Source organism: Taudactylus pleione, unplaced genomic scaffold (genome assembly GCF_031769625.1).
Source record: "Taudactylus pleione unplaced genomic scaffold, aTauple2 ptg000181l, whole genome shotgun sequence".
Taxonomy (NCBI): Eukaryota; Metazoa; Chordata; class Amphibia; order Anura; family Myobatrachidae; genus Taudactylus; species Taudactylus pleione.
The window spans coordinates 9,528,199-9,554,705 of record NW_028284583.1 but is presented as its reverse complement, the minus strand read 5'-3'; the positions used below and the strand labels follow the sequence as shown (position 1 = coordinate 9,554,705).

At 44.8% G+C, this 26,507-nt stretch overlaps 1 protein-coding gene across 3 annotated transcripts in view; it reads right to left on the bottom strand.

Annotated features, from left to right (window-relative positions):
• The window catches only part of HECW1 (HECT, C2 and WW domain containing E3 ubiquitin protein ligase 1), a 480,815-nt gene that overhangs the window by 80,251 nt on the left and 374,057 nt on the right, over nucleotides 1-26,507 (bottom strand). For all 3 annotated transcript variants that reach the window (XM_088476052.1, XM_088476051.1, XM_088476053.1), the window contains 5 exons: nucleotides 12,034-12,219; nucleotides 9,855-9,989; nucleotides 7,778-7,883; nucleotides 6,048-6,144; nucleotides 5,099-5,182 (listed from right to left, as the gene is read on the bottom strand). In XM_088476052.1, coding sequence (XP_088332178.1) covers nucleotides 5,099-5,182; nucleotides 6,048-6,144; nucleotides 7,778-7,883; nucleotides 9,855-9,989; nucleotides 12,034-12,219 — 608 coding nt within the window. The remainder of the gene's footprint in view (nucleotides 1-5,098; nucleotides 5,183-6,047; nucleotides 6,145-7,777; nucleotides 7,884-9,854; nucleotides 9,990-12,033; nucleotides 12,220-26,507) is intronic.

Here is a 26,507-nt window from a genome sequence, read left to right as displayed (position 1 = left end):
TGTATGGGCGGTCAGCCGACCGCCTGTACTCTTGCAGCAAAGGCCGCCGGTGACTGACAGCTCCACTGGGTGAGCACATGTAAATGCCCGTCCAGTTGTGACATCAGTCACGACACCTCGGGCCGACGACTGATAAGTGGGTATGCACTTACCGATCGTTAGATAAAATGGCGGATCATCCAATCCTGGTGTGTACCCAGCTAAGTCAGTTCACTACTGTATATTGCCAAGATGTAGTTAGCCAGACAAGCAGAAGTGTCCATATACTGCCTGTCTTTAATTGATGGAAGAGCTCTATATATGCAGAAAACATTCAGATCCACCCTCACGTCTTGATAAGCTGCCTCCATTGTGCTTAGGTGATATGTACAATTTCATCAGTCTGTACCTGCTCACCCTTGTTTACATTCAACATGCTGAATATTGGTCCATTGTGTGCAGGTATGTGACAGAGAGCCTATAATTACCCCACCCCTTGCTTTCACTGGAATTTTGGAAGCCCTAATAGTTTCAATAATCCATGTAGGAATATTGGGCGTTAGAATTTGAGGAAAATAAGCATTTTAGTTAAAAAATGAAGTGCTGGGAAAAATGGTCACTTGAGAGCCAAATGTACTGTATGAGCCAAATCCTCTACCAATTTCTCAGCTTCCATGAAGGTAGATATATGCCGTAGCTCAATGCTGTAATGGGTTCCCAGTTCATGAAATGGCTAATTCCTACATGAAGCTACGACATACTGTATCATTTAATATGGCTGCTAAGATATGTTTCCTAAAACCCCTTATTATTATAATTCAGTAAAGTGATATAATGACTTATCCAGCACAAATGTGTCACAGGATGTAACTGAAGTGTGTTAAATCCCAAACACAGACTCATAATTGGGAAATGCAGCAGATAATGGTATCACTGTTTGTATTGGTTCCAATTTATACAACTCAACCTCTGTTCATTTCAAAAGACTGTTGTGAACTTCAAAGCATTTGTGAGAACTAGATAACACTTCAGAGCAACTCAGAATGGATTCATTGAGAATGGTACATTTCCTGATTAAACACGATTTTGAAAATATGGAACACTGCACCCTTTATCTCAGGTCCCAAATGAAACAGAATGATGTCATGCACACCTGCAAAGTTTGCAATGTAAGGATGTACAATGCATAAAGTGATTTTTGTATTTTCCAATAGAGGTTATGAATTATGTAAGTGGAAGAAATAGGGCATGAGTCTATTTATTCTCTGTGTCCCCATTGCGCCAGCTGGTATTCTACAATAGTTACACCCATATGGTGTGTTATACCAAGAAACACTTCTAGATTTGTATGCAGGCTGATTTTATGATGTTTCATGGAATTTCTAAGAATTGTATTAATTAGAAAATTAAAAGAAATATAATTTAACATACAGGAAAAACTTTACAGTTTTTTAAAAAAAGTTACTCTTTAAAAAATATTCAGATTTTAAGTAATATTTGTCATAACCTCAGAATTAAAGCACATTCAGCCAATGACAAGTGGTTCACTGGTGGTGGTGACTGGCATCATTGTATATATTTACATATTGTATATGCATCTTTGTGCTGATCTGCATGTGTTCACAATTGCATGACTATGCCCTTACTCTACTCAGTCTAGGTTAGGAAACCACTTCCTTCTCCTGTCCAGGTCTTCGCAAACAAGCAAAGAGCCACGATCATGCAAATCTGCACAGGCTTATATGCAATACAGATGGTCTTCTGGGCATGTGCTGAGCTACTATATGCAAAAGATGCTGTGCACTCTAGTGTAGATCTCACTGTACATCTGCCCCAATGTATTCAGCTATTGCTTCTAGAAATACCAAATAGTTGTACTAAATGTAAATGTCAATGTAATTATGGAATGCCTGCGTAGAGGCACACATTTCCATCACCAGACTATACATTGTGATTGAACACAAGAACAAAGCACAACTGCCAAGTTGATTCATATGTAAAATTTAGCACAGTACTCATAAAAACATGAATACTTTGCATTGCATGGTAAAAAATGAAATACTGGACATAAAAGACCTAATTGTCCAGCTTATGATAAAATCCAATGTCCATCATATTGTATAGCCCTAAATGTCAGCATGTACAGTTCAGTGTTTCTAAAATACTGTGAAATGTTCACACCATATAGGCCCATGTCCTGCAGAATTAGGGCCCCAGGCTACCAGTGACAACCAATGCTCAAAATTATGTTTTACCTCATCTATAGACGCCTATTTGCTATACTTATACTGTTGCTTTACCTTTACACCTGGGATGCTGCTGTATGATCGGAATCGGTATGATATGCCGGCGGCTAAAATCCCGACAGTTTAAGCCCGCATGGTGCAGAATCCAGACAGCGGTAGATAAGTATCCTAACCTCCCCCTTCACCCCCCCTAACCCTAATCCTCCCTTGGTGGTGCCTAACCTTAAGCTCCCTAGGGGGTGCCTAACCCTAACCTCCCCCGGTGGTGCCTAACCCTAACCCCCCCTTCCTGCATTCTAAACCTAACCCTACCGGGGGGTGCCTAACCCTAACCTCCCCCCAGTGGTGCCTAACCCTAACCCCCCCTTCCTGCATTCTAAACCTAACCCTACCGGGGGGTGCCTAACCCTAACCTCCCCCCAGTGGTGCCTAACCCTAATCCCCCCTTCCTGCATTCTAAACCTAACCTTACCGGGGAGTGCCTAACCCTAGCCTCTCCCCAGTGGTGCCTAACCCTAATCCCCCCTTCCCCTAGCCTAACTCTAACCTTCCCCAGGGGGTGTCTAACCCTAATCTCCCCCCGTGGGTGGCTAAACCTAACCCCCTTCCCCGGGGAGAGAGCCAGTTAGTTACGATTGGGATTCCAGCGGTTCAAGCTGCCGATATCGGTATCCCGTTCACCTCCGGGATATCGGCGTTGGCATATTGCCGTGCGGCTGGATTCGGGTATTGGTATACCGACGCCCGGCATCCCGTCTGCCGACAATATGACTGCATCCAGTATGATCACCAGAAATGCTTTATGTTATTAGTGTCACTTTATATCAGTCACATGTGCAAAATTGTAGTGACTACTAATGCTTAATTGTAGTGACAGACCTGGGTCCTTTGACCAGTACATCAACTGCTCACCTCATATAGTACAGTTCTAAGACCAACATTTACTGCCCCATTCCTTGCCCCATGCTCACTATATACTGTACAACCCAGTGTCAGGACGTTATCAGCTCTGTGCCCTACTTCCATCATAATAGCTTCTACACAAATATAAAACAGTCCAATATTTGGGAAAGAAATAGGAAATTACAGATCAATATTGAAGAGCATCTTTACACGAAGGACAAGAACAAGGTTGTTTTGAAGATCTACTGTGATACATACAAAATGTACCTTTTTATTAAACCATACCAGCTCTCTTAAAAATCAGATACTGTTCTCGTCTATCCCTCCACCGTATATCTTTCCCAGTTCACCCTTCAAATGTTCACTCCTCCCCCTTAGTAAGTAAGCACTTACAGTCAGGGCCCTCCCCCATCTTGTTCCTCCACAGTACTATCCATGTTACCAGTGCTGTGCTCTGCTCCCTTGTCTCCTCCCATTCAGTAACTCTGACTGTGTTTCCTCACATATAAGTTGAGTACAGGATCACAAACAGGGCTGGAGTAAAGCCTTTTTGTGCCTAAAGCAAAAGCTTCTGCATATTATCCACCCCCAGAAAATTTTTTATTAAAAAAGGAGTCCAGTATTGGTGTGAGACATACAAAAGCAGGCAGCATTTTCCTGGCATAAAAAATGCTCTTGCTAACCTTATTGAGTGACCCTACCCTTGCCCCGGTTACTTGTCCTATCAGTCTATGGTGTGATATTAATGTATGGTACCTTTGCTATGTACTTATGTTATGATCTGTCATAGTGTATTGTAATTATGCTCTCACACCCTGTTACTGTTTTCTATGTTTACCCTGTATGGCGCTGCGTACAATTTGTGGCACTATATAAATAAAAGTTAATAACAATAATAATCTTAGGTCAGCTGCTGGATGAAGTTAGTTAACAGTCATTGATAAAGCCATCTCTGTGCCTCCTGTGGTGAACGTCGCAGCCTTATTGGTGACAGAGGCTGCTGAAACAACTTATGTGAAGATGGGGAACAAATGTCTTGGCTCTGTGTCCAACCATAATGCCAAAATAATTTACTAGCCACAAAGCTACAACCATAAGTGTGCTTCTGCAGCACAAAGCACTTTCTAGAAAGTAGAATGTTCAGTTAATATAAATGGTGAAGGGAAATCATGGTTGCCAGATGACTGTTTTAAGATCTTACAAAGACATCTTCTATGTCTCCACCTTCCACTGTCACTCCTCAATACAACTGTACCACAGCACTGGTGGCTGCAACAAAATGTATGTCACTAATGGCTCCTTTAATATTGGTTACTGATAGTGTTTCTGCCTAAAGCTAGGTACACTGGAGCGATATTAGCCCATTATGTCGTTTCCGGCCAAATTGTAACGATATATAGGTGTGTATGGGCAATCTGTGCGCCCCCGTGGTCATTAGCAATATCTTCTGATCGACCGTGCTGCACGGCTAACCGGACAATATCACATACGGTTCTGTGCATGGTAATGAAGGACGGAAAGAGGGATTGTTCCGTCCTTCATTATATCATTCTGATGTGTACCGCTGATACTATATGTCGGCTCATCAGCCCTGATATCGTCTGGGTAATCAGCTTTATTGTAGTTACACACACTTTTCCCATTACCTACAATTGATATTTTGCTACCTATGTATCTATTGCTTCCCATATCTCTTAGATTGTAATTTCTTTTATCTTGTTTTATGTCTATGTAGTTATGCATTCGTATCATGATCCACTTAATGTACAGAGCTGCATAATATGCTAGTGCTTTATAAGTTACGGATAAAAAAAACTATAATCTAGATGCTTTTTAATGACTTACATACATCAAATGCCAACCTCCCCGTCACAGAATTTATCCTACATTTTAAACCTCTCTCAACAATCACAAAACAATCAATTTATGGCAGGTGGTTTATGATATACAATGTTAGTATTTTACCATACCTTAGAAGAATAACTAAATCTGCGTCACAAGACAATTTCTCAAGTCCATGAGTGCCCTCTGTCCTAATATAATGGATCTTCTCCCTGTAACATGATTGGATAAAATGTAACTATAATGGATCCGTAAAATGGTAAACATACAGTAATTATAGAGTATGTAGAGGAAAAACATAATTTATTTGTAAGATGTCAATCATCAAAACTAAATGAAACAATTCTGTGAACATTATTCCACTGATCACTTGAATTAGCACATTGACAAAGTTATGGACCAGTCACGAGATCGCCTAGTTGGGCCATTTAGCGGCTTATAAAATGACATTATTCCAAAACTGATGTACATCTTCTGCACCATCCCTTACCTGATCCCCAAAAAACATACAGACACACTTAAACTGTGCTTCATCATTTTGCTTGAAAGGGGAAACTCCCACACTTAGCCCACAGTCATATGGTATTGACGAAAAACCCAGAATGCTAGGATAAATAGCACCTCCCCCCTCCCCATGGGCACCCTTGATGATTGCAGTCACCTATATTGAAACACCTTCAATAAACTAGTCCAGGTGACTGCAATCGTATATTAAGTGGGAAATCTAGGATCACAGCGTTTTGTATCCAACTGAAGAGGTCATGCTGTGGGGTCTATTATGGTAATCTGTCATTATGATACTATGAGAGATATGCACCGGCAGTCAGCACTTACACTTTCATCTTAGCAAGTCTAATTACAAAATCAAGTAAAATAATGGTGTCTAATACAGGTGGAGTGCGTTGTAATGTGAATTAATTGAGGGGTAAGAACCCTATAATGTACTGTATACATATACAGACTTGGAGAACAGGAGAAGGAGTTAGGAAGCCTATAATATGAGCGGTTGGTACAGTAATAGATTTATATGCTGTACACAAAAAGGCATATTTCTGTAATATTCAAAAAGACAAATACCTGAGTGCATGGTTTCTGGCTAAACTCGGCTGACGTTCTTGTAGCATCTCAAAAATGTTTGGCTGTCGCAAGAATGCAACAATCTTGTCATTGTAAGCTGAAAGATAAAAATTACTTGGTTTACAATATATACATGTACTGTACATTCAGTTCTTACTATACGTAAAGACTGTGGTCGTGAAAACAATAGCATTAAGGGACGTTTTCCTTTTTCACCCTTTCAAATGTGAAAAGAGAATGTGATGTATTGGTGTGACGTCCATGCAACCATATAAACTTCCTTTGTCTGCCTTACATACTGTAGCATTGCTTAGCTATAATATTGCTGTTGTCCTGCATGTGAATGACATACCGGTAAGTTAGTCGGTGTGCACATTGTACTGTGTTAGAGGCAGAGCCGGATTTAGACCTCATGGGGCCCTAGGCAAGATACCAGTTTGGGGCCCCCCTCCCTCAAACAATTCACAGCACTTTATTTGCGTTCCTGATTCATGCAAAGCATCCCTACCCTAATCCTGACCCTAACTCAACCCTAAACTCAAACCTGACCTAACCATAACCTCTAACCCTAACTCCCTAACCGCTAAACCCTACTCCATCCCTAATACCCCAACTCAAACACCTAACCTGACCCTAATACCCTAACCCAAACTAATATACCAACCGTAATGCCTTATCCCTAACTAAACCTAATACCCTAAGGTTATACTCCTCATTATCCATTGAATACATCACATAAGCCTGAGGAGTGCTAAGGATTAGAAGGTAGCTGTGAGGTGGCATCTGCAGTGGGGGTTGGGGTGTGGCCATGCCCAGTATTGTGTGTGACTGTGCTCAGCTGAGTACAATGATGGGGATGAGTCATCACCATTACACCACCCTTTTTTTAAAGTACACTATAGGATTTACTTTTGTAATGGTAGGTGGGGAGTGAACAAGACTGCATTATAGTATATTACAAGTACCTAACATGAAAATACCATCATCCTGGATTGATGTACTAATAATACTAATAATATCATGATCATCATAATGTATATTACTATATGCTTGTAATATAAGGCAGTCCTGTCCACTTCCCAGACCCCATCTACCATAAAAAATGAATCCTACATAATTCAGTCTATATTAGAGTAGTTGAGAATAGCACAGTACTTGACCCTACCTGCCTGGCTGCTGTGATTCCCTGAGATCTGGATCCTCAGTCACTGTTTCACTCAGCCAGACTCTGCCTTGGCCTGTCCCTCTGCTCCTCGCTGGGTGCCGCCGATGTGTGCTGCTGGTGGCAAGCTGCAAGCCTGGCAGTCAGTGGCAGAGGCTGCTGTGCTGGGGGTGGGCTGGAGCTGGATGGGGCTGGTCAGAGGACCCGGTGACCCTCCTCCTCCCTCTTATGCACAGTCACTCTGTGACAATGCAGACAGTGGCACCACAGCAGGACTCTATAAGCGGGTCCTCGTGACATCATGATGTCACGTGGTACTCGTACAGTGCTCCTCTGGGAGCATTTTGACCGGCCAGATTTCTTGGGGAAAAGGGGCCCGTCCAGGGCCCCATGAGTCAAAAGGGGCCCATCCACGGGCCCCTTGGGACTTGCAGGGCCCTAGGCGTGCGCCTAGGTTGCCTTGTGGGTAAATCCGGGCCTGGTTAGAGGGCTAAATACTACTATAAAGGGGACATCTTTTTTTATAAGTAAATTATCTGCATGATATAAAGTATACAGGGTTACTTACCTAGAGGTACCGTTTCCTGTTGATGTTGACTTCTGATTGCTGATACCAAACTATTGCCTGGTCTACCTAATAGAGAAGCCCCTCTGTTTCTGGAAACTTCTGAAGCCTAACAGAATAAAACATACCATTTTAGAGTACATGCATTTACTATAGGAAAGCAGAGACTGTATATATGATACATTGGGCACAGTGTACCTGACAATAAATTCCCACACAAAGTACTGCTGAAAGTTAGAGCCTTTTGCAAAGTGAAGCAGCAAGGGACGCCTCCAAATTATGGTGAATATTAGTGAGGAAAATTAATTTAACAAAAGATGTCTAAAGTTCTAGTAGATTGCACTTTGATTTGACATTTACAGTTTTTCACAGAATACCTCTTCCTATGCATAGGTGCACATTGAGGCATTACCGAAGAGAGAGGAGTAGACGGGCACCTTACCTCTTCCCATTCATAGGTGCACATTGAGTCCTACATGTCACTCCAGTCTTCTCAATACTTTCATTTCCTATTGACACAGGAACTATTTCAGAGATGTACGTAAACCTGATGTTTACACACATCTGCAATGTTTTTAGATCTGCACATTTGTAGATCTGGTACGACAATGTCACTCTCAGTGCCCAAAACGCTGCATCTTGATTAGCATGCTGCTGGCATTTGGGGGTGGTGACACGGAGCGGTCTAGAAAACAGGGGAGGTGATGGCCCCGTTTTCTGGGCGTGCCAAAGACAGTGGCAGTGTCCTCAGACGCAGCTTAACCAGCCCCATCAGTGTGATTTTCCTGGACCTCTTGAATAAACTGAGGGTTACTCAGATGTCCGATGGTCACGCTGATCCGATGACTGGGTTACTCAGATATCAGATGGTCATGCTGATCTGATGACTGGGTTACTCAGTTGTCCGATGGGCGCGCTGATCTGATGACTGGGTTACTCAGTTGTCTGATGGTCACGCTGATCTGATGACTGGGTTACTCAGATGTACAATGGTCATACTGATCTGATGACTGTGTCTTCGGACGCAGTATTGGATCAGAGAAGCTGGCAGCCTCCTGCAGACTTTGCATATTTTAGCACATCTGCTGCGTACAGAGATGCAGCGGCTGTGCTACTGCGTCCATTTCTGAATCAGGCCCAAAGTCCAATAGGTCTTCATGCCTGACTCCATGAATTTTGGACAATACAGGTGAATGAGGAATGGCTCATCCAAAGTAAGAGTAAATTTGTTGTTATTTTATATTAACTTATTGAACTGCCTCCAATAAAAAACAAGTTTCCAGCTACTGTCATTTACTGAACTGTATTAAATGTAACAGACTGCAATTTAGACCACGGGTGGGGAACCTCTTTTCTGCCAAGGGCCATTTTGATATATATAACATTATTTGTGGGCCTGGTGCAGGCCACACCCCCTCAGTGTGATGTCACATGGGGGCAGGACTACAATCACCGGTGATTAAAGCAATGCCCGGAGCACAACCTGAGGATGCTCCGGGGAGCTGTAAGGGCAGCAGTGTGGCCGTCTGAAGCGTCCTAAGGACGTTTCAGGTGGCACTGCTGCATTGATTCTGGCTGCAGGGTGCCATTCTAGGCACCCTGCTAGCTGTATGAGGAGAGCAGTAAAAAGCTCAGAGGGCCAGACCAAATGATTCCGCATGCCTTATACGGTCCCCGGGCCTGAGGTTCCTCATCCCTGATTTAGACAGACAGAAGTCATCTCAGATCTCCACTGGTAGTGACTAAATGGGTGTAGCTGGGCAGCAATGTGGCATTCACACTTAGCAAAGGTTTGCTGCAGGTATTTAAACAGACTTGCAGCTTATTCAGAGGTAAGTGTATGCAAAGGTCCAGGGATTTCAGATGGATATCTTGCACCTAGAATATAGTGATGACATCGGCTCTCACAAGCGCATGTATAGTGGCAGCACAGCTATATAGGTGCGGCTGATTTTTAATACTGGATGAAATTCGCAGCTATCTTCTAGCGATCAATGTGGCCACAGATGCGGTTACTTTTACTTTGAGGCTCTGTATCAGCTCCTATTTATCTTAGGAAAAGTCTGACGTCTGGAATTACCTCTCCAGCACTGTAACTTCTAAGCCGCTGAAGATGCTGCCTATGAGTCAAATGATTTGGAAGGCGGCCATTTTGAAGAGGGATTCGTGGATCAATAAATGTTGTTGCTCGACTATTATGATCTACAAAGAAGGACTGGAAAACAAAAAAGACATTTATTTCACATATACTGTATATATTATGCAGATGATTAGCAAAGTATTAATTTATCTTACTATTGAATTGAGATACATAATCATTATAATGTGTCTCAATTTCACCTTAAATCCACAAAAGTTTTTAAATATAGACCTAATATCATTGGGCCTGATTCAGAGATGTATGTAGTATGCGACTGCTAACGGATTCGCAAGTGCGAAAATACGCAAATGTCAGCTTGAGCATTCCTCTTGTGTACTTCCGTATGACTCCCACTTTGCATATCTGAGTAACCTTACATTTGAAAAAATGTATATGTGCCTTTATCATGAGGCCTTATAATTGGTATATTTTACATATGTGGTGAGCGTTTGGGTGTAGGGCTCCCGGGGCTGGTCTGGCTGGGCCTCCTCAGGGCATCATCACTTAATACACATAGTTGCTTTTCACATCACCTGTTATGTTTGTATTTTATTCATGTAATATTTCACATCTATTTTAACACCTTTTTTCAACACTTATTAATTAGTCTTACACATCTATACTTTACACTGCACTGTCACTCTTTTTCCCTGGGGGGGTCCTGGATGTTTTTCGGGGTGCACTGCGCCCCGAACGTGAACCCCTTAATGTTAGGGACTGCTAGTGACAGAGAAGCCGTGACGTGGCCTAGCAGCTTCCCATGTATTTCCAATGCATGCAACCAATATCTCTGAATTTCTATGACCATATAGTCTTCATATATTGTTGCAAGTATTATTCAGTTTGCTGAGGAACAATAGGGGTTAACTCCCCCTTCTTTTTCTACTTAGTATGATCCCTCCCTTTCATGCACCTGATTAGTACTGCTAGATTGATTGAGCAGCTGCCATTTTTGTTTGTCTGTTATGAGTTGCATGAAGGAGCCAGCATTCGTAGGGCATGCTGGTTCTAGTAGTGCTAGTTGGAGTTCCCAGGGGTGACTCCCAGGTAAGCTGGCTCTCAATTTGGATGCATTTATGTATGTGCCTTTATCAGGAGGCCTTACATTTGACAAAATTTATATGTGCCTTTATCATGAGGCCTTATAATTGGTATATTTTACATTTGGGATGAGCGTTTGGGTGTAGGGCCCCCGGGCCTGGTCTGGCTGGGCCTCCTCAGGGCATCACCACTTAATACACATAGTTGCTTTTCACTTCAGCTATTATGTTTGTATTTTATTCATGTAATATTTCATATATATTTTAACACCTTTTTTTAACACTTATTAATTAGTCTTACACATCTATACTTTACACTGCACTGTCACTATTTTTCCATTTTTCGTGTGATGCCCTGGGGGGGTCCTGGGCTGGACGTTTTTCGGGGTGCACTGCGCCCCGGACGTGAACCCCTTAATGTTAGGGACTGCTAGTGACAGAGAAGCCATGACGTGGCCTAGCAGCTTCCCATGTATTTGCAATGCATGCAACCAATATCTCTGAATTTCTATGACCATATAGTCTTCATATATTGTTGCAAGTATTATTCAGTGTGCTGAGGAACAATAGGAGGTTAAACCCCCCTCCTTTTTCTACTATATCTGAGCAATGCTCAACTGCGCTGGTGGATCCGATCTCTCCAACATCTATGCTTCATCGGTCGCAACATGGACTACGCATGCAACCCCTGCTTGGCACACAGCTTTCCTTGTAACTTCTTCAAAATATGGCCACTGTGGCTGCAGTGCTGGGAAAGAAAACGCAGCTGCATCATGATACGCCCATGTCACCTCCTTTTTTTGCGATCACTTTAGGTCACCGCTCAGTTTCCACCTAGATCGCAGACACCGTCTGAAGTCCTAACAATGACGTATGCAAATACGTATGCCATCACAATCATACACATTGGTTCGTGCAGGCGCAGTAGCAAACAATCGCACAACTGTGCAGACATCGGTGCTGTGTGCACCTCTGAATTAGGCCCATTATTATTGATGATTTGTAAGGCACCATAGTACTCTGAAGCACTGGAGTACTCATATGTGCTTCAGTTTAATGGAAAACAGATTTGGCTATACCTTTCCTTGTTGGTCAGTTTTAATTTCCCAACCACGCGGCAACTCCAGCCTTGTGTCAGCAAACATATTAATGAAGTTCACCAAGTCCCTGTTGTGCTGATAACGTTCAAAATTTCTAGCGTCCCTGCGGATTTTCAGAACCATGTGCTTCAAGCAGGTGCTGTTAGTGAAGACTCTGTAGGCACTCTGTCCGTGGAGAAAAATATTCAATGTAAAACATTAGACAACTGCATTTTCACTACTGTACATTTAGTCCAGAAGTACTGTTAGTACATTACCTTAAATGAGTGATTAAAGTATATACCCATCATGTGCATACCTCACCATCCAATATACGTCTTCCTTTATTTTATAGAAAAAAACGGGGTTGATTAAAAACAAGAGGCTTATTAACGAAGTGTCGGGTTGTAAAACCCAATATTCTGTTCGTGTTTATGCCCGATATTTAAAAGGGCACTGCTTATACTAGCAAGACACGGCTAGTAAGAGCACTGCCCTTTTAAATACCGGGCATAACAGAAGTGTCGACACTTCGTAGATAAACCCACAAGTGTCAGCAAAAGAACATTAATAGGGAACCATGTTAACCAGCCTTCTGAACAGTGCAATTTATAGGTATACTATAAGTTGACCTATACAGTAAATGCATGGGTTACAGGGAGGGGGGAAGGCAAGTGGCACAGTGGTTAGCATTGCTGCCTTACAGCGCTGGGGTCATGGGTTCCACTCTGACTAGGGCACTATATGTGTGGTGTTGTATATTCTCCATGTATTTGCGTGGGTTTTCTCTAGTGCTCTGTTGCACATCTACAATGCTACGTTAAAACTTAATAAAATAGGTCACAGTATTTATTTCCAGATCAAGTGTAGAAAAAATGAATGCTACCATACATGTTATTAGGCTCTAATACATGGTTACCACTATCAATTGAGACATGGACGCCATAGCCAACTGCCCCTAATTTCTAGACTTAGGCCCTGATTCAGAGCCGGACGCAAGTGGCTGCTCGTTCGCTCTGAGCGATGTTTGCCCAACTGCGCATGCGTACGGATCGTAATACGCATGCGCGAACCACTCAGTGCGGCCGAAATTCATGTGCTCGCAAAATAGCGAATGCCTGATAATTTGAGTGACAGAAAGAGGCGTATATGGGTGGTAACAGGGGAAGGTGCTTGAAAACGGGGAGTGGAGATCCGATCGCAGGCGTGCTTAAAGGTCAAAACGGGCGTTTTATGGGTGTGCATATTTAAAACAGCAGCGTCATTGACCACGTCACTGGGTTATTTTATAGCCAGAACTGCTCGCAAAATTGTGGTAGCAAAAACCAACCCCAAGAATAGCGAGCAGTTCATACCCTGGTCGATGTACTCGATTAATCTAATAAATAGCGGACATGACGTAGGATGCGAGCGGCCAGGGGGCGTAGTTTTCCAAAAAACGAACGCAAGTTTTGTTCGCTCGTTCAGACCTAGAGGCGTGAACAGACCGCAAACAGCGAACGGTTCATTTGAATAGCCACCCCTTGTTTTAGAACGAACGACCGCAAATAGCGAGTGGCTCTGAATCAGGGCCTTAATTCCAGGATTTCAGAATGTGTTGCTCTAACTGTTTTGTTTATGGAAATTTCACACTTTTTCAATATTGACCAGCTGCGGGATACATTTTTTTTGCACTGTGAAGTCAGTTTTCCATGTAGACTATTTTCTATGCTTTGTAAGCTAATATTTATTGAATTTGCTTATTTAAAAATGTAAAAACAATATTTTAAAATCAAATTTAGTAATGTGGCCTTGACTGTGACGTTCTTAGATTTGTAAGGCACAACTAAAAACCAGTGCGGCTCAGTGTCATGTGTGGCATGCTTAGATGCAGTATAAGGGTGATGATGCCTTTACATGCTCAGTATCACTTGTGGGGTGCCTAGGTGCACTGGCTCAGTGTCATGTGTGGTGTGCTTAGATGCAGTATAAGGGTGATGATGCCTTTACGTGTTCAGTATCACTTTTGGGGTGCCTAGGTGCACTGGCTCATTAACATGTGTGGCGTGCTTAGATGCAGTATAAGGGTGATGATGCCTTTACGTGCTCAGTATCACTTGTGGGGTGCCTAGGTGCACTGGCTCAGTGTCATGTGTGGTGTGCTTAGATGCAGTATAAGGGTGATGAAGCCTTTACGTGCTCAGTATCACTTGTGGGGTGCCTAGGTGCACTGGCTCAGTGTCATGTGTGGTGTGCTTAGATGCAGTATAAGGGTGATGATGCCATTACGTGCTCAGTATCACTTGTAGGGTGCCTAGGTGCACTGGCTCAGTGTCATGTGTGGTGTGCTTAGATGCAGTATAAGGGTGATGATGCCTTTACGTGCTCAGTATCACTTGTGGGGTGCCTAGGTGCACTGGCTCAGTATCATGTGTGGTGTGCTTAGATGCAGTATAAGGGTGATGATGCCTTTACGTGCTCAGTATCACTATTGGGGTGCCTAGGTGCACTGGCTCATTAACATGTGTGGCGTGCTTAGATGCAGTATAAGGGTGATGATGCCTTTACGTGCTCAGTATCATTTGTGGGGTGCCTAGGTGCACTGGCTCATTATCATGTGTGGCGTGCTTAGATGCAGTATAAGGGTGATGATGCCTTTACGTGCTCAGTATCATTTGTGGGGTGCCTAGGTGCACTGGCTCAGTATCATGTGTGGTGTGCTTAGATGCAGTATAAGGGTTATGATTACTTTACGTGCTCAGTATCACTTGTGGGGTGCCTAGGTGCACTGGCTCAGTGTCATGTGTGGTGTGCTTAGATGCAGTATAAGGGTGATGATGACTATACGTGCTCAGTATCATTTGTGGGGTACCTAGGTGCACTGGCTGAGTGTCATGTGTGGTGTGCTTAGATGCAGTATAAGGGTGATGATGCCTTTACGTGCTCAGTATCATTTGTGGGGTGCCTAGGTGCACTGGCTCAGTATCATGTGTGGTGTGCTTAGATGCAGTATAAGGGTGATGATTACTTTACATGCTCAGTATCACATGTGGGGTGCCTAGGTGCACTGGCTCAGTATCATGTGTGGTGTGCTTAGATGCAGTATAAGGGTGATGATTACTTTACGTGCTCAGTATCATTGTGGGGTGCCTAGGTACACTGGCTCAGTATCATGTGTGGCGTGCTTAGATGCAGTATAAGGGTGATGATGCCTTTACGTGCTCAGTATCACTTGTGGGGTGCCTAGGTGCACTGGCTCATTAACATGTGTGGCGTGCTTAGATGCAGTATAAGGGTGATGATGCCTTTACATGCTCAGTATCATTTGTGGGGTGCCTAGGTGCACTGGCTCATTATCATGTGTGGTGTGTTTAGATGCAGTATAAGGGTGATGATTACTTTACGTGCTCAGTGTCACTTGTGGGGTGCCTAGGTGCACTGGCTCAGTGTCATGTGTGGTGTGCTTAGATGCAGTATAAGGGTGATGATGCCTTTACGTGCTCAGTATCATTTGTGGGGTGCCTAGGTGCACTGGCTCAGTATCATGTGTGGTGTGCTTAGATGCAGTATAAGGGTGATGATTACTTTACGTGCTCAGTATCACATGTGGGGTGCCTAGGTGCACTGGCTCAGTATCATGTGTGGCGTGCTTAGATGCAGTATAAGGGTGATGATTACTTTACGTGCTCAGTATCACTTGTGGGGTGCCTAGGTGCACTGGCTCAGTGTCATGTGTGGTGTGCTTAGATGCAGTATAAGGGTGATGATTACTTTACGTGCTCAGTATCATTGTGGGGTGCCTAGGTGCACTGGCTCAGTATCATGTGTGGCGTGCGTAGATGCAGTATAAGGGTGATGATGCCTTTACGTGCTCAGTATCACTTGTGGAGTGCCTAGATGCACTGGCTCAGTATCATGTGTGGCGTGCTTAGATGCAGTATAAAATGTGATGTGTCTATACGCGCTGGCTCAGTATCAGTTGTGGGGTGCCAAGGTGCACTGGCTCAGTATCATGTGTGGCGTGCTTAGATGCAGTATAAGGGTGATGATGCCTTTACGTGCTCAGTATCACTTGTGGGGTGCCTAGGTGCACTGGCTCATTATCATGTGTGAAGTGCTTAGATGCAGTATAAGGGTGATGATGCCTTTACGTGCTCAGTATCATTTGTGGGGTGCCTAGGTGCACTGGCTCAGTATCATGTGTGGTGTGCTTAGATGCAGTATAAGGGTGATGATGCCTTTACGTGCTCAGTATCACTTGTGGGGTGCCTAGGTGCACTGGCTCATTATCATGTGTGAAGTGCTTAGATGCAGTATAAGGGTGATGATGCCTTTACGTGCTAAGTATCATTTGTGGGGTGCCTAGGTGCACTGGCTCAGTATCATGTGTGGTGTGCTTAGATGCAGTATAAGGGTGATGATTACTTTACGTGCTCAGTATCATTGTGGGGTGCCTAGGTGCACTGGCTCAGTATCATGTGTGGCGTGCTTAGATGCAGTATAAAATGTGATGATGCCTTTACGTGCTCAGTATCACTTGTGGGGTGCCTAGATGCACTGGCTCAGTATCATGTGTGGCGTGCTTAGATGCAGTATAAAATGTGATGTGTCTATACGCGCTGGCTCAGTATCAATTGTGGGGTGCCAAGGTGCACTGGCTCAGTATCATGTGTGGCGTGCTTAGATGCAGTATAAGGGTGATGATGCCTTTACGTGCTCAGTATCACTTGTGGGGTGCCTAGGTGCACTGGCTCATTATCATGTGTGAAGTGCTTAGATGCAGTATAAGGGTGATGATGCCTTTACGTGCTCAGTATCATTTGTGGGGTGCCTAGGTGCACTGGCTCAGTGTCATGTGTGGTGTGCTTAGATGCAGTATAAGGGTGATGATGCCTTTACGTGCTCAGTATCATTTGTGGGGTGCCTAGGTGCACTGGCTCAGTATCATGTGTGGTGTGCTTAGATGCAGTATAAGGGTGATGATTACTTTACGTGCTCAGTATCACATGTGGGGTGCCTAGGTGCACTGGCTCAGTGTCATGTGTGGTGTGCTTAGATGCAGTATAAGGGTGATGATGCCTTTACGTGCTCAGTATCATTTGTGGGGTGCCTAGGTGCACTGGCTCAGTATCATGTGTGGTGTGCTTAGATGCAGTATAAGGGTGATGATTACTTTACGAGCTCAGTATCACTTGTGGGGTGCCTAGGTGCACTGGCTCAGTGTCATGTGTGGTGTGCTTGGATGCAGTATAAGGGTGATGATTACTTTACGTGCTCAGTATCATTGTGGGGTGCCTAGGTGCACTGGCTCAGTATCATGTGTGGCGTGCTTAGATGCAGTATAAGGGTGATGATGCCTTTACGTGCTCAGTATCATTTGTGGGGTGCCTAGGTGCACTGGCTCAGTATCATTTGTGGTGTGCTTAGATGCAGTATAAGGGGGATGATGCCTTTACGTGCTCAGTATCACTTGTGGGGTGCCTAGGTGCAATGGCTCATTATCATGTGTGGTGTGCTTAGATGCAGTATAAGGGTGATGATTACTTTACGTGCTCAGTATCACTTGTGGGGTGCCTAGGTGCACTGGCTCAGTATCATGTGTGGCGTGCTTAGATGCAGTATAAGGGTGATGATGCCTTTACGTGCTCAGTATCACTTGTGGGGTGCCTAGGTGCACTGGCTCAGTATCATGTGTGGCGTGCTTAGATGCAGTATAAGGGTGATGATGCCTTTACGTGCTCAGTATCATTGTGGGGTGCCTAGGTGCACTGGCTCAGTATCATGTGTGGCGTGCTTAGATGCAGTATAAGAGTGATGATGCCTTTACGTGCTCAGAATCATTTGTGGGGTGCCTAGGTGCACTGGCTCATTATCATGTGTGGCGTGCTTAGATGCAGTATAAGGGTGATGATGCCTTTATGTGCTCAGTATCATTTGTGGGGTGCCTAGGTGCACTGGCTCAGTATCATGTGTGGTGTGCTTAGATGCAGTATAAGGGTGATGATTACTTTACGTGCTCAGTATCACTTGTGGGGTGCCTAGGTGCACTGGCTCAGTGTCATGTGTGGTGTGCTTAGATGCAGTATAAGGGTTATGATTACTTTACGTGCTCAGTGTCACTTGTGGGGTGCCTAGGTGCACTGGCTCAGTGTCATGTGTGGTGTGCTTAGATGCAGTATAAGGGTGATGATGCCTTTACGTGCTCAGTATCATTTGTGGGGTGCCTAGGTGCACTGGCTCAGTATCATGTGTGGCGTGCTTAGATGCAGTATAAGGGTGATGATGCCTTTACGTGCTCAGTATCATTTGTGGGGTGCCTAGGTGCACTGGCTCAGTGTCATGTGTGGTGTGCTTAGATGCAGTATAAGGGTGATGATGCCTTTACGTGCTCAGTATCATTTGTGGGGTGCCTAGGTGCACTGGCTCAGTATCATGTGTGGTGTGCTTAGATGCAGTATAAGGGTGATGATTACTTTACGTGCTCAGTATCACATGTGGGGTGCCTAGGTGCACTGGCTCAGTATCATGTGTGGTGTGCTTAGATGCAGTATAAGGGTGATGATGCCTTTACGTGCTCAGTATCACTTGTGGGGTGCATAGGTGCAATGGCTCCTTATCATGTGTGGTGTGCTTAGATGCAGTATAAGGGTGATGATTACTTTACGTGCTCAGTATCACTTGTGGGGTGCCTAGGTGCAATGGCTCATTATCATGTGTGGTGTGCTTAGATGCAGTATAAGGGTGATGATTACTTTACGTGCTCAGTATCACTTGTGGGGTGCCTAGGTGCACTGGCTCAGGGTCATGTGTGGTGTGCTTAGATGCAGTATAAGGGTTATGATTACTTTACGTGCTCAGTGTCACTTGTGGGGTGCCTAGGTGCACTGGCTCAGTGTCATGTGTGGTGTGCTTAGATGCAGTATAAGGGTGATGATGCCTTTACGTGCTCAGTATCATTTGTGGGGTGCCTAGGTGCACTGGCTCAGTATCATGTGTGGCGTGCTTAGATGCAGTATAAGGGTGATGATGCCTTTACGTGCTCAGTATCACTTGTGGGGTGCCTAGGTGCACTGGCTCAGTGTCATGTGTGGTGTGCTTAGATGCAGTATAAGGGTGATGATGCCTTTACGTGCTCAGTATCATTTGTGGGGTGCCTAGGTGCACTGGCTCAGTATCATGTGTGGTGTGCTTAGATGCAGTATAAGGGTGATGATTACTTTACGTGCTCAGAATCACATGTGGGGTGCCTAGGTGCACTGGCTCAGTATCATGTGTGGTGTGCTTAGATGCAGTATAAGGGTGATGATGCCTTTACGTGCTCAGTATCACTTGTGGGGTGCATAGGTGCAATGGCTCCTTATCATGTGTGGTGTGCTTAGATGCAGTATAAGGGTGATGATTACTTTACGTGCTCAGTATCACTTGTGGGGTGCCTAGGTGCACTGGCTCAGTGTCATGTGTGGTGTGCTTAGATGCAGTATAAGGGTTATGATTACTTTACGTGCTCAGTGTCACTTGTGGGGTGCCTAGGTGCACTGGCTCAGTGTCATGTGTGGTGTGCTTAGATGCAGTATAAGGGTGATGATGCCTTTACATGCTCAGTATCATTTGTGGGGTGCCTAGGTGCACTGGCTCAGTGTCATGTGTGGTGTGCTTAGATGCAGTATAAGGGTGATGATGCCTTTACATGCTCAGTATCATTTGTGGGGTGCCTAGGTGCACTGGCTCAGTATCATGTGTGGTGTGCTTAGATGCAGTATAAGGGTGATGATTACTTTACGTGCTCAGTATCACATGTGAGGTGCCTAGGTGCACTGGCTCAGTATCATGTGTGGTGTGCTTAGATGCAGTATAAGGGTGATGATTACTTTACGTGCTCAGTATCACTTGTGGGGTGCCTAGGTGCACTGGCTCAGTGTCATGTGTGGTGTGCTTAGATGCAGTATAAGGGTGATGATTACTTTACGTGCTCAGTATCATTGTGGGGTGCCTAGGTGCACTGGCTCAGTATCATGTGTGGCGTGCGTAGATGCAGTATAAGGGTGATGATGCCTTTACGTGCTCAGTATCACTTGTGGAGTGCCTAGATGCACTGGCTCAGTATCATGTGTGGCGTGCTTAGATGCAGTATAAAATGTGATGTGTCTATACGCGCTGGCTCAGTATCAGTTGTGGGGTGCCAAGGTGCACTGGCTCAGTATCATGTGTGGCGTGCTTAGATGCAGTATAAGGGTGATGATGCCTTTACGTGCTCAGTATCACTTGTGGGGTGCCTAGGTGCACTGGCTCATTATCATGTGTGAAGTGCTTAGATGCAGTATAAGGGTGATGATGCCTTTACGTGCTCAGTATCATTTGTGGGGTGCCTAGGTGCACTGGCTCATTATCTTGTGTGAAGTGCTTAGATGCAGTATAAGGCTGATGATGCCTTTACGTGCTCAGTATCATTTGTGGGGTGCCTAGGTGCACTGGCTCAGTATCATGTGTGGTGTGCTTCGATGCAGTATAAGGGTGATGATTACTTTACGTGCTCAGTATCACTTGTGTGGTGCCTAGATGCACTGGCTCAGTATCATGTGTGGCGTGCTTAGATGCAGTATAAAATGTGATGTGTCTATACGCGCTGGCTCAGTATCAGTTGTGGGGTGCCAAGGTGCATTGGCTCAGTATCATGTGTGGCGTGCTTAGATGCAGTATAAGGGTGATGATGCCTTTACGTGCTCAGTATCACTTGTGGGGTGCCTAGGTGCACTGGCTCATTATCATGTGTGAAGTGCTTAGATGCAGTATAAGGGTGATGATGCCTTTACGTGCTCAGTATCATTTGTGGGGTGCCTAGGTGCACTGGCTCAGTATCATGTGTGGTGTGCTTAGATGCAGTATAAGGGTGATGATGCCTTTACGTGCTCAGTATCTCTTGTGGGGTGCCTAGGTGCACTGGCTCATTATCATGTGTGAAGTGCTTAGATGCAGTATAAGGGTGATGATTACTTTACGTGCTCAGTATCATTGTGGGGTGCCTAGGTGCACTGGCTCAGTATCATGTGTGGCGTGCGTAGATGCAGTATAAGGGTGATGATGCCTTTACGTGCTCAGTATCACTTGTGGAGTGCCTAGATGCACTGGCTCAGTATCATGTGTGGCGTGCTTAGATGCAGTATAAAATGTGATGTGTCTATACGCGCTGGCTCAGTATCAGTTGTGGGGTGCCAAGGTGCACTGGCTCAGTATCATGTGTGGCGTGCTTAGATGCAGTATAAGGGTGATGATGCCTTTACGTGCTCAGTATCACTTGTGGGGTGCCTAGGTGCACTGGCTCATTATCATGTGTGAAGTGCTTAGATGCAGTATAAGGGTGATGATGCCTTTACGTGCTCAGTATCATTTGTGGGGTGCCTAGGTGCACTGGCTCATTATCTTGTGTGATGTGCTTAGATGCAGTATAAGGCTGATGATGCCTTTACGTGCTCAGTATCATTTGTGGGGTGCCTAGGTGCACTGGCTCAGTATCATGTGTGGTGTGCTTAGATGCAGTATAAGGGTGATGATTACTTTACGTGCTCAGTATCACTTGTGGGGTGCCTAGATGCACTGGCTCAGTATCATGTGTGGCGTGCTTAGATGCAGTATAAAATGTGATGTGTCTATACGCGCTGGCTCAGTATCAGTTGTGGGGTGCCAAGGTGCACTGGCTCAGTATCATGTGTGGCGTGCTTAGATGCAGTATAAGGTTGATGATGCCTTTACGTGCTCAGTATCACTTGTGGGGTGCCTAGGTGCACTGGCTCATTATCATGTGTGAAGTGCTTAGATGCAGTATAAGGGTGATGATGCCTTTACGTGCTCAGTATCATTTGTGGGGTGCCTAGGTGCACTGGCTCAGTGTCATGTGTGGTGTGCTTAGATGCAGTATAAGGGTGATGATGCCTTTACGTGCTCAGTATCATTTGTGGGGTGCCTAGGTGCACTGGCTCAGTATCATGTGTGGTGTGCTTAGATGCAGTATAAGGGTGATGATTACTTTACGTGCTCAGTATCACTTGTGGGGTGCCTAGGTGCACTGGCTCAGTGTCATGTGTGGTGTGCTTGGATGCAGTATAAGGGTGATGATTACTTTACGTGCTCAGTATCATTGTGGGGTGCCTAGGTGCACTGGCTCAGTATCATGTGTGGCGTGCTTAGATGCAGTATAAGGGTGATGATGCCTTTACGTGCTCAGTATCACTTGTGGGGTACCTAGGTGCACTGGCTCAGTATCATGTGTGGCGTGCTTAGATGCAGTATAAGGGTGATGATGCCTTTACGTGCTCAGTATCATTGTGGGGTGCCTAGGTGCACTGGCTCAGTATCATGTGTGGCGTGCTTAGATGCAGTATAAGGGTGATGATGCCTTTACGTGCTCAGTCTCACTTGTGGGGTGCCTAGATGCACTGACTCAGTATCATGTGTGGCGTGCTTAGATGCAGTATAAAAGGTGATGTGCCTATATGCGCTGGCTCAGTATCACTTGTGGGGTGCCTAGATGCAGTGGCTCAGTATCATGTGTGGCGTGCTTAGATGCAGTATAAGGATGATGATGCCTTTACGTGCTCAGTATCATTTGTGGGGTGCCTAGGTGCACTGGCTCAGTATCATGTGTGGTGTGCTTAGATGCAGTATAAGGGTGATGATGCCTTTACGTGCACAGTATCATTTGTGGGGTGCCTAGGTGCACTGGCTCAGCATCATGTGTGGTGTGCTTAGATGCAGTATAAGGGTGATGATTACTTTACGTGCTCAGTATCACTTGTGGGGTGCCTAGGTGCACTGGCTCAGTATCATGTGTGGTGTGCTTAGATGCAGTATAAGGGTGATGATTACTTTACGTGCTCAGTATCACTTGTGGGGTGCCTAGATGCACTGGCTCAGTATCATGTGTGGCGTGCTTAGATGCAGTATAAAAGGTGATGTGCCTATATGCGCTGGCTCAGTATCACTTGTGGGGTGCCTAGATGCAGTGGCTCAGTATCATGTGTGGCGTGCTTAGACATGGTGCCTCAGTATCATGTGTGAAGTGTTTAGATACAGTGGCTCAGTATCACATGTGAATTCCTAAACTCCTATGGCAGAGTATCAAGTTCATTGTGCTCAGATGCACCATCCTAGTACCATATGTGATGTATAGTTCCATATCATGTGACATGCTTAGATTTCCAAGTCAGTATAATGTATGATGTGTATAATTGCACCTTAATGATATCACATGTGACGTACTAAGATGCATGGCCTCAGTATCATGCATGACATGTTTAGATGCACAATCTCAGTGTAACGTGTTGCATGCCAACTAACATCATGGGTGGTGTGTTCAGATGCACCGGCTCAGTAACAAAGTGTCCATGGAAACTATTTTAACATGTTGGTAACTAAAATAAGGTCCTGCACTTAAAACCTTGCCTCTATGTCTGCATATATAGAGTAATTGGCATTAAACTTGTTTAACACATCTAAAATATGTTTCAATATATTTATGTAAAAAAATGGAAAAGGGGCCTCAAACTAATAGTAATATTTTACCTACAATAAAACATAAATTATTGGCAGCAAATACTGTGTACATGTCTTTTACAGTGCAGGTGCGGTAATGTAACCTATTCTGGCACTAGTGCAGACACATAAAAATAACTCTGTCTGTCTGTAGTGTACAGGAAGGAGACACAGAGCAAGATGGACATAAGTTATCATTGATATTATAATGAGATTAATATCACAGGAAAAGTTGAAATCACTATTCATTTAGTTTACTTGATGGGCAAAGCAAAAAGGATCTTTTACACATTTGTGAGTCATTATGCCTTCCATGTGCTGCTAGTACTGCTGCTGATGGTCTACTTTAATTCCCTGCAAAAGGACATTTATTAAAAGGCATCAAAAGTTATGTTAAATAGACCCTTGCCTATACTTTAAATTTGCTTAAATTAATCTCTAGGTGTATTTTTAGTTTTTTACCAAAGTAATAAACACATCAAAATATATGACAGAGACGTGTAATAAGTAGGGGTGAGCGGGTTCGGATTTCTGAAATCCGAACCCCCCCGAGCCCCCCCGATCCGAGTCCGATCCGAGTCAGGCTCGACTTTTCCCGCCTGACTCGGATCTGAAATCGAGGCAAAACGTCATCATCCCGCCTTCCGAGTCTCGCGGGTTTTGGATCCTATATAAGGTACCCGCGTCGGCGCCATTTTCTCACTCGGCTGTGGACAGTGAAGAGGGAGGGTGGGAGTTAGGGCTGTGTAGTGTAGTGTAGTGTAGTGTAGTGTAGTGTAGTGCTGCTGTTGTCCACTACTTCAAAGTCCATAGGGGCTGGCTGTGTTGTGCTGTGCTGCTGTTGTTAATAGGGGCTGTGTCCACTACTTCAAAGTCCATAGGGGCTGGCTGGACTGTGTTGTGCAGTCAGTTCTCCATAGGGGCTGTGTCCACTCCAAAGTCCTGTGCAGTGTCCCAGTCCTAAAGGAGTGCTGTAGTGTTGTCCAGGGGGTGCTCTGTCCATCAGGGGTGCTCCCCCCAAGTGCTAAAAAAATAATATATTTTCTGTGTTTGTGAATTGTGTGCGCAGTAGCCGCACGTGCATCAACAAAGTAGTGCCAAGCGTGCGCCTGTGTCATAAGTAAAGGGCCGGCTGGCTTGACCGTTAAAGGGTGCTGTAACCCCCGAAAGTACACTCCAGTCCAAACCAAAAAAAAATTATTTTCTGTGTTTGTGAATTGTGTGCGCAGTAGCCGCACGTGCATCAACAAAGTAGTGCCAAGCGTGCGCCTGTGTCATAAGTAAAGGGCCGGCTGGCTTGACCGTTAAAGGGTGCTGTAACCCCCGAAAGTACACTCCAGTCCAAACCAAAAAAAAAATTATTTTCTGTGTTTGTGAATTGTGTGCGCAGTAGCCGCACGTGCATCAACAAAGTAGTGCCAAGCGTGCGCCTGTGTCATAAGTAAAGGGCCGGCTGGCTTGACCGTTAAGGGTGCTGTAACCCCCGAAAGTACACTCCAGTCCAAACCAAAAAAAAAATTATTTTCTGTGTTTGTGAATTGTGTGCGCAGTAGCCGCACGTGCATCAACAAAGTAGTGCCAAGCGTGCGCCTGTGTCATAAGTAAAGGGCCGGCTGGCTTGACCGTTAAAGGGTGCTGTAACCCCCAAAGTACACTCCAGTCCAAACCAAAAAAAAAATTATTTTCTGTGTTTGTGAATTGTGTGCGCAGTAGCCGCACGTGCATCAACAAAGTAGTGCCAAGCGTGCGCCTGTGTCATAAGTAAAGGGCCGGCTGGCTTGACCGTTAAAGGGTGCTGTAACCCCCGAAAGTACACTCCAGTCCAAACCAAAAAAAAATTATTTTCTGTGTTTGTGAATTGTGTGCGCAGTAGCCGCACGTGCATCAACAAAGTAGTGCCAAGCGTGCGCCTGTGTCATAAGTAAAGGGCCGGCTGGCTTGACCGTTAAAGGGTGCTGTAACCCCCGAAAGTACACTCCAGTCCAAACCAAAAAAAAATTATTTTCTGTGTTTGTGAATTGTGTGCGCAGTAGCCGCACGTGCATCAACAAAGTAGTGCCAAGCGTGCGCCTGTGTCATAAGTAAAGGGCCGGCTGGCTTGACCGTTAAGGGTGCTGTAACCCCCGAAAGTACACTCCAGTCCAAACCAAAAAAAAATTATTTTCTGTGTTTGTGAATTGTGTGCGCAGTAGCCGCACGTGCATCAACAAAGTAGTGCCAAGCGTGCGCCTGTGTCATAAGTAAAGGGCCGGCTGGCTTGTCCGTTAAAGGGTGCTGTAACCCCCGAAAGTACACTCCAGTCCAAACCAAAAAAAAATTATTTTCTGTGTTTGTGAATTGTGTGCGCAGTAGCCGCACGTGCATCAACAAAGTAGTGCCAAGCGTGCGCCTGTGTCATAAGTAAAGGGCCGGCTGGCTTGACCGTTAAAGGGTGCTGTAACCCCCGAAAGTACACTCCAGTCCAAACCAAAAAAAAATTATTTTCTGTGTTTGTGAATTGTGTGCGCAGTAGCCGCACGTGCATCAACAAAGTAGTGCCAAGCGTGCGCCTGTGTCATAAGTAAAGGGCCGGCTGGCTTGACCGTTAAAGGGTGCTGTAACCCACAAAGTACACTCCAGTCCAAACCAAAAAAAAAATTATTTTCTGTGTTTAGCCGCACGTATATATCAAATCGATATAACATAAATGGAGGACCAAACTTTCTCCGATAAAAATAAAATAGAGAAAGATCAAGAACCACTTCCTCCTAGTGCTGAAGCTGCTGCCACTAGTCATGACATAGACGATAACATGCCATCAACGTCGTCTGCCAAGGCCGATGCCCAATGTCATAGTAGAGGGCACATACAATCCCAAATGGCAAAGTTCAGGAAAATGACCTTGAAAAAGACATTTAAATCAGCTGAAGAGAAACGTAAACTTGCCAATATGCCATTTACGACACGGAGTGGCAAGGAACGGCTAAGGT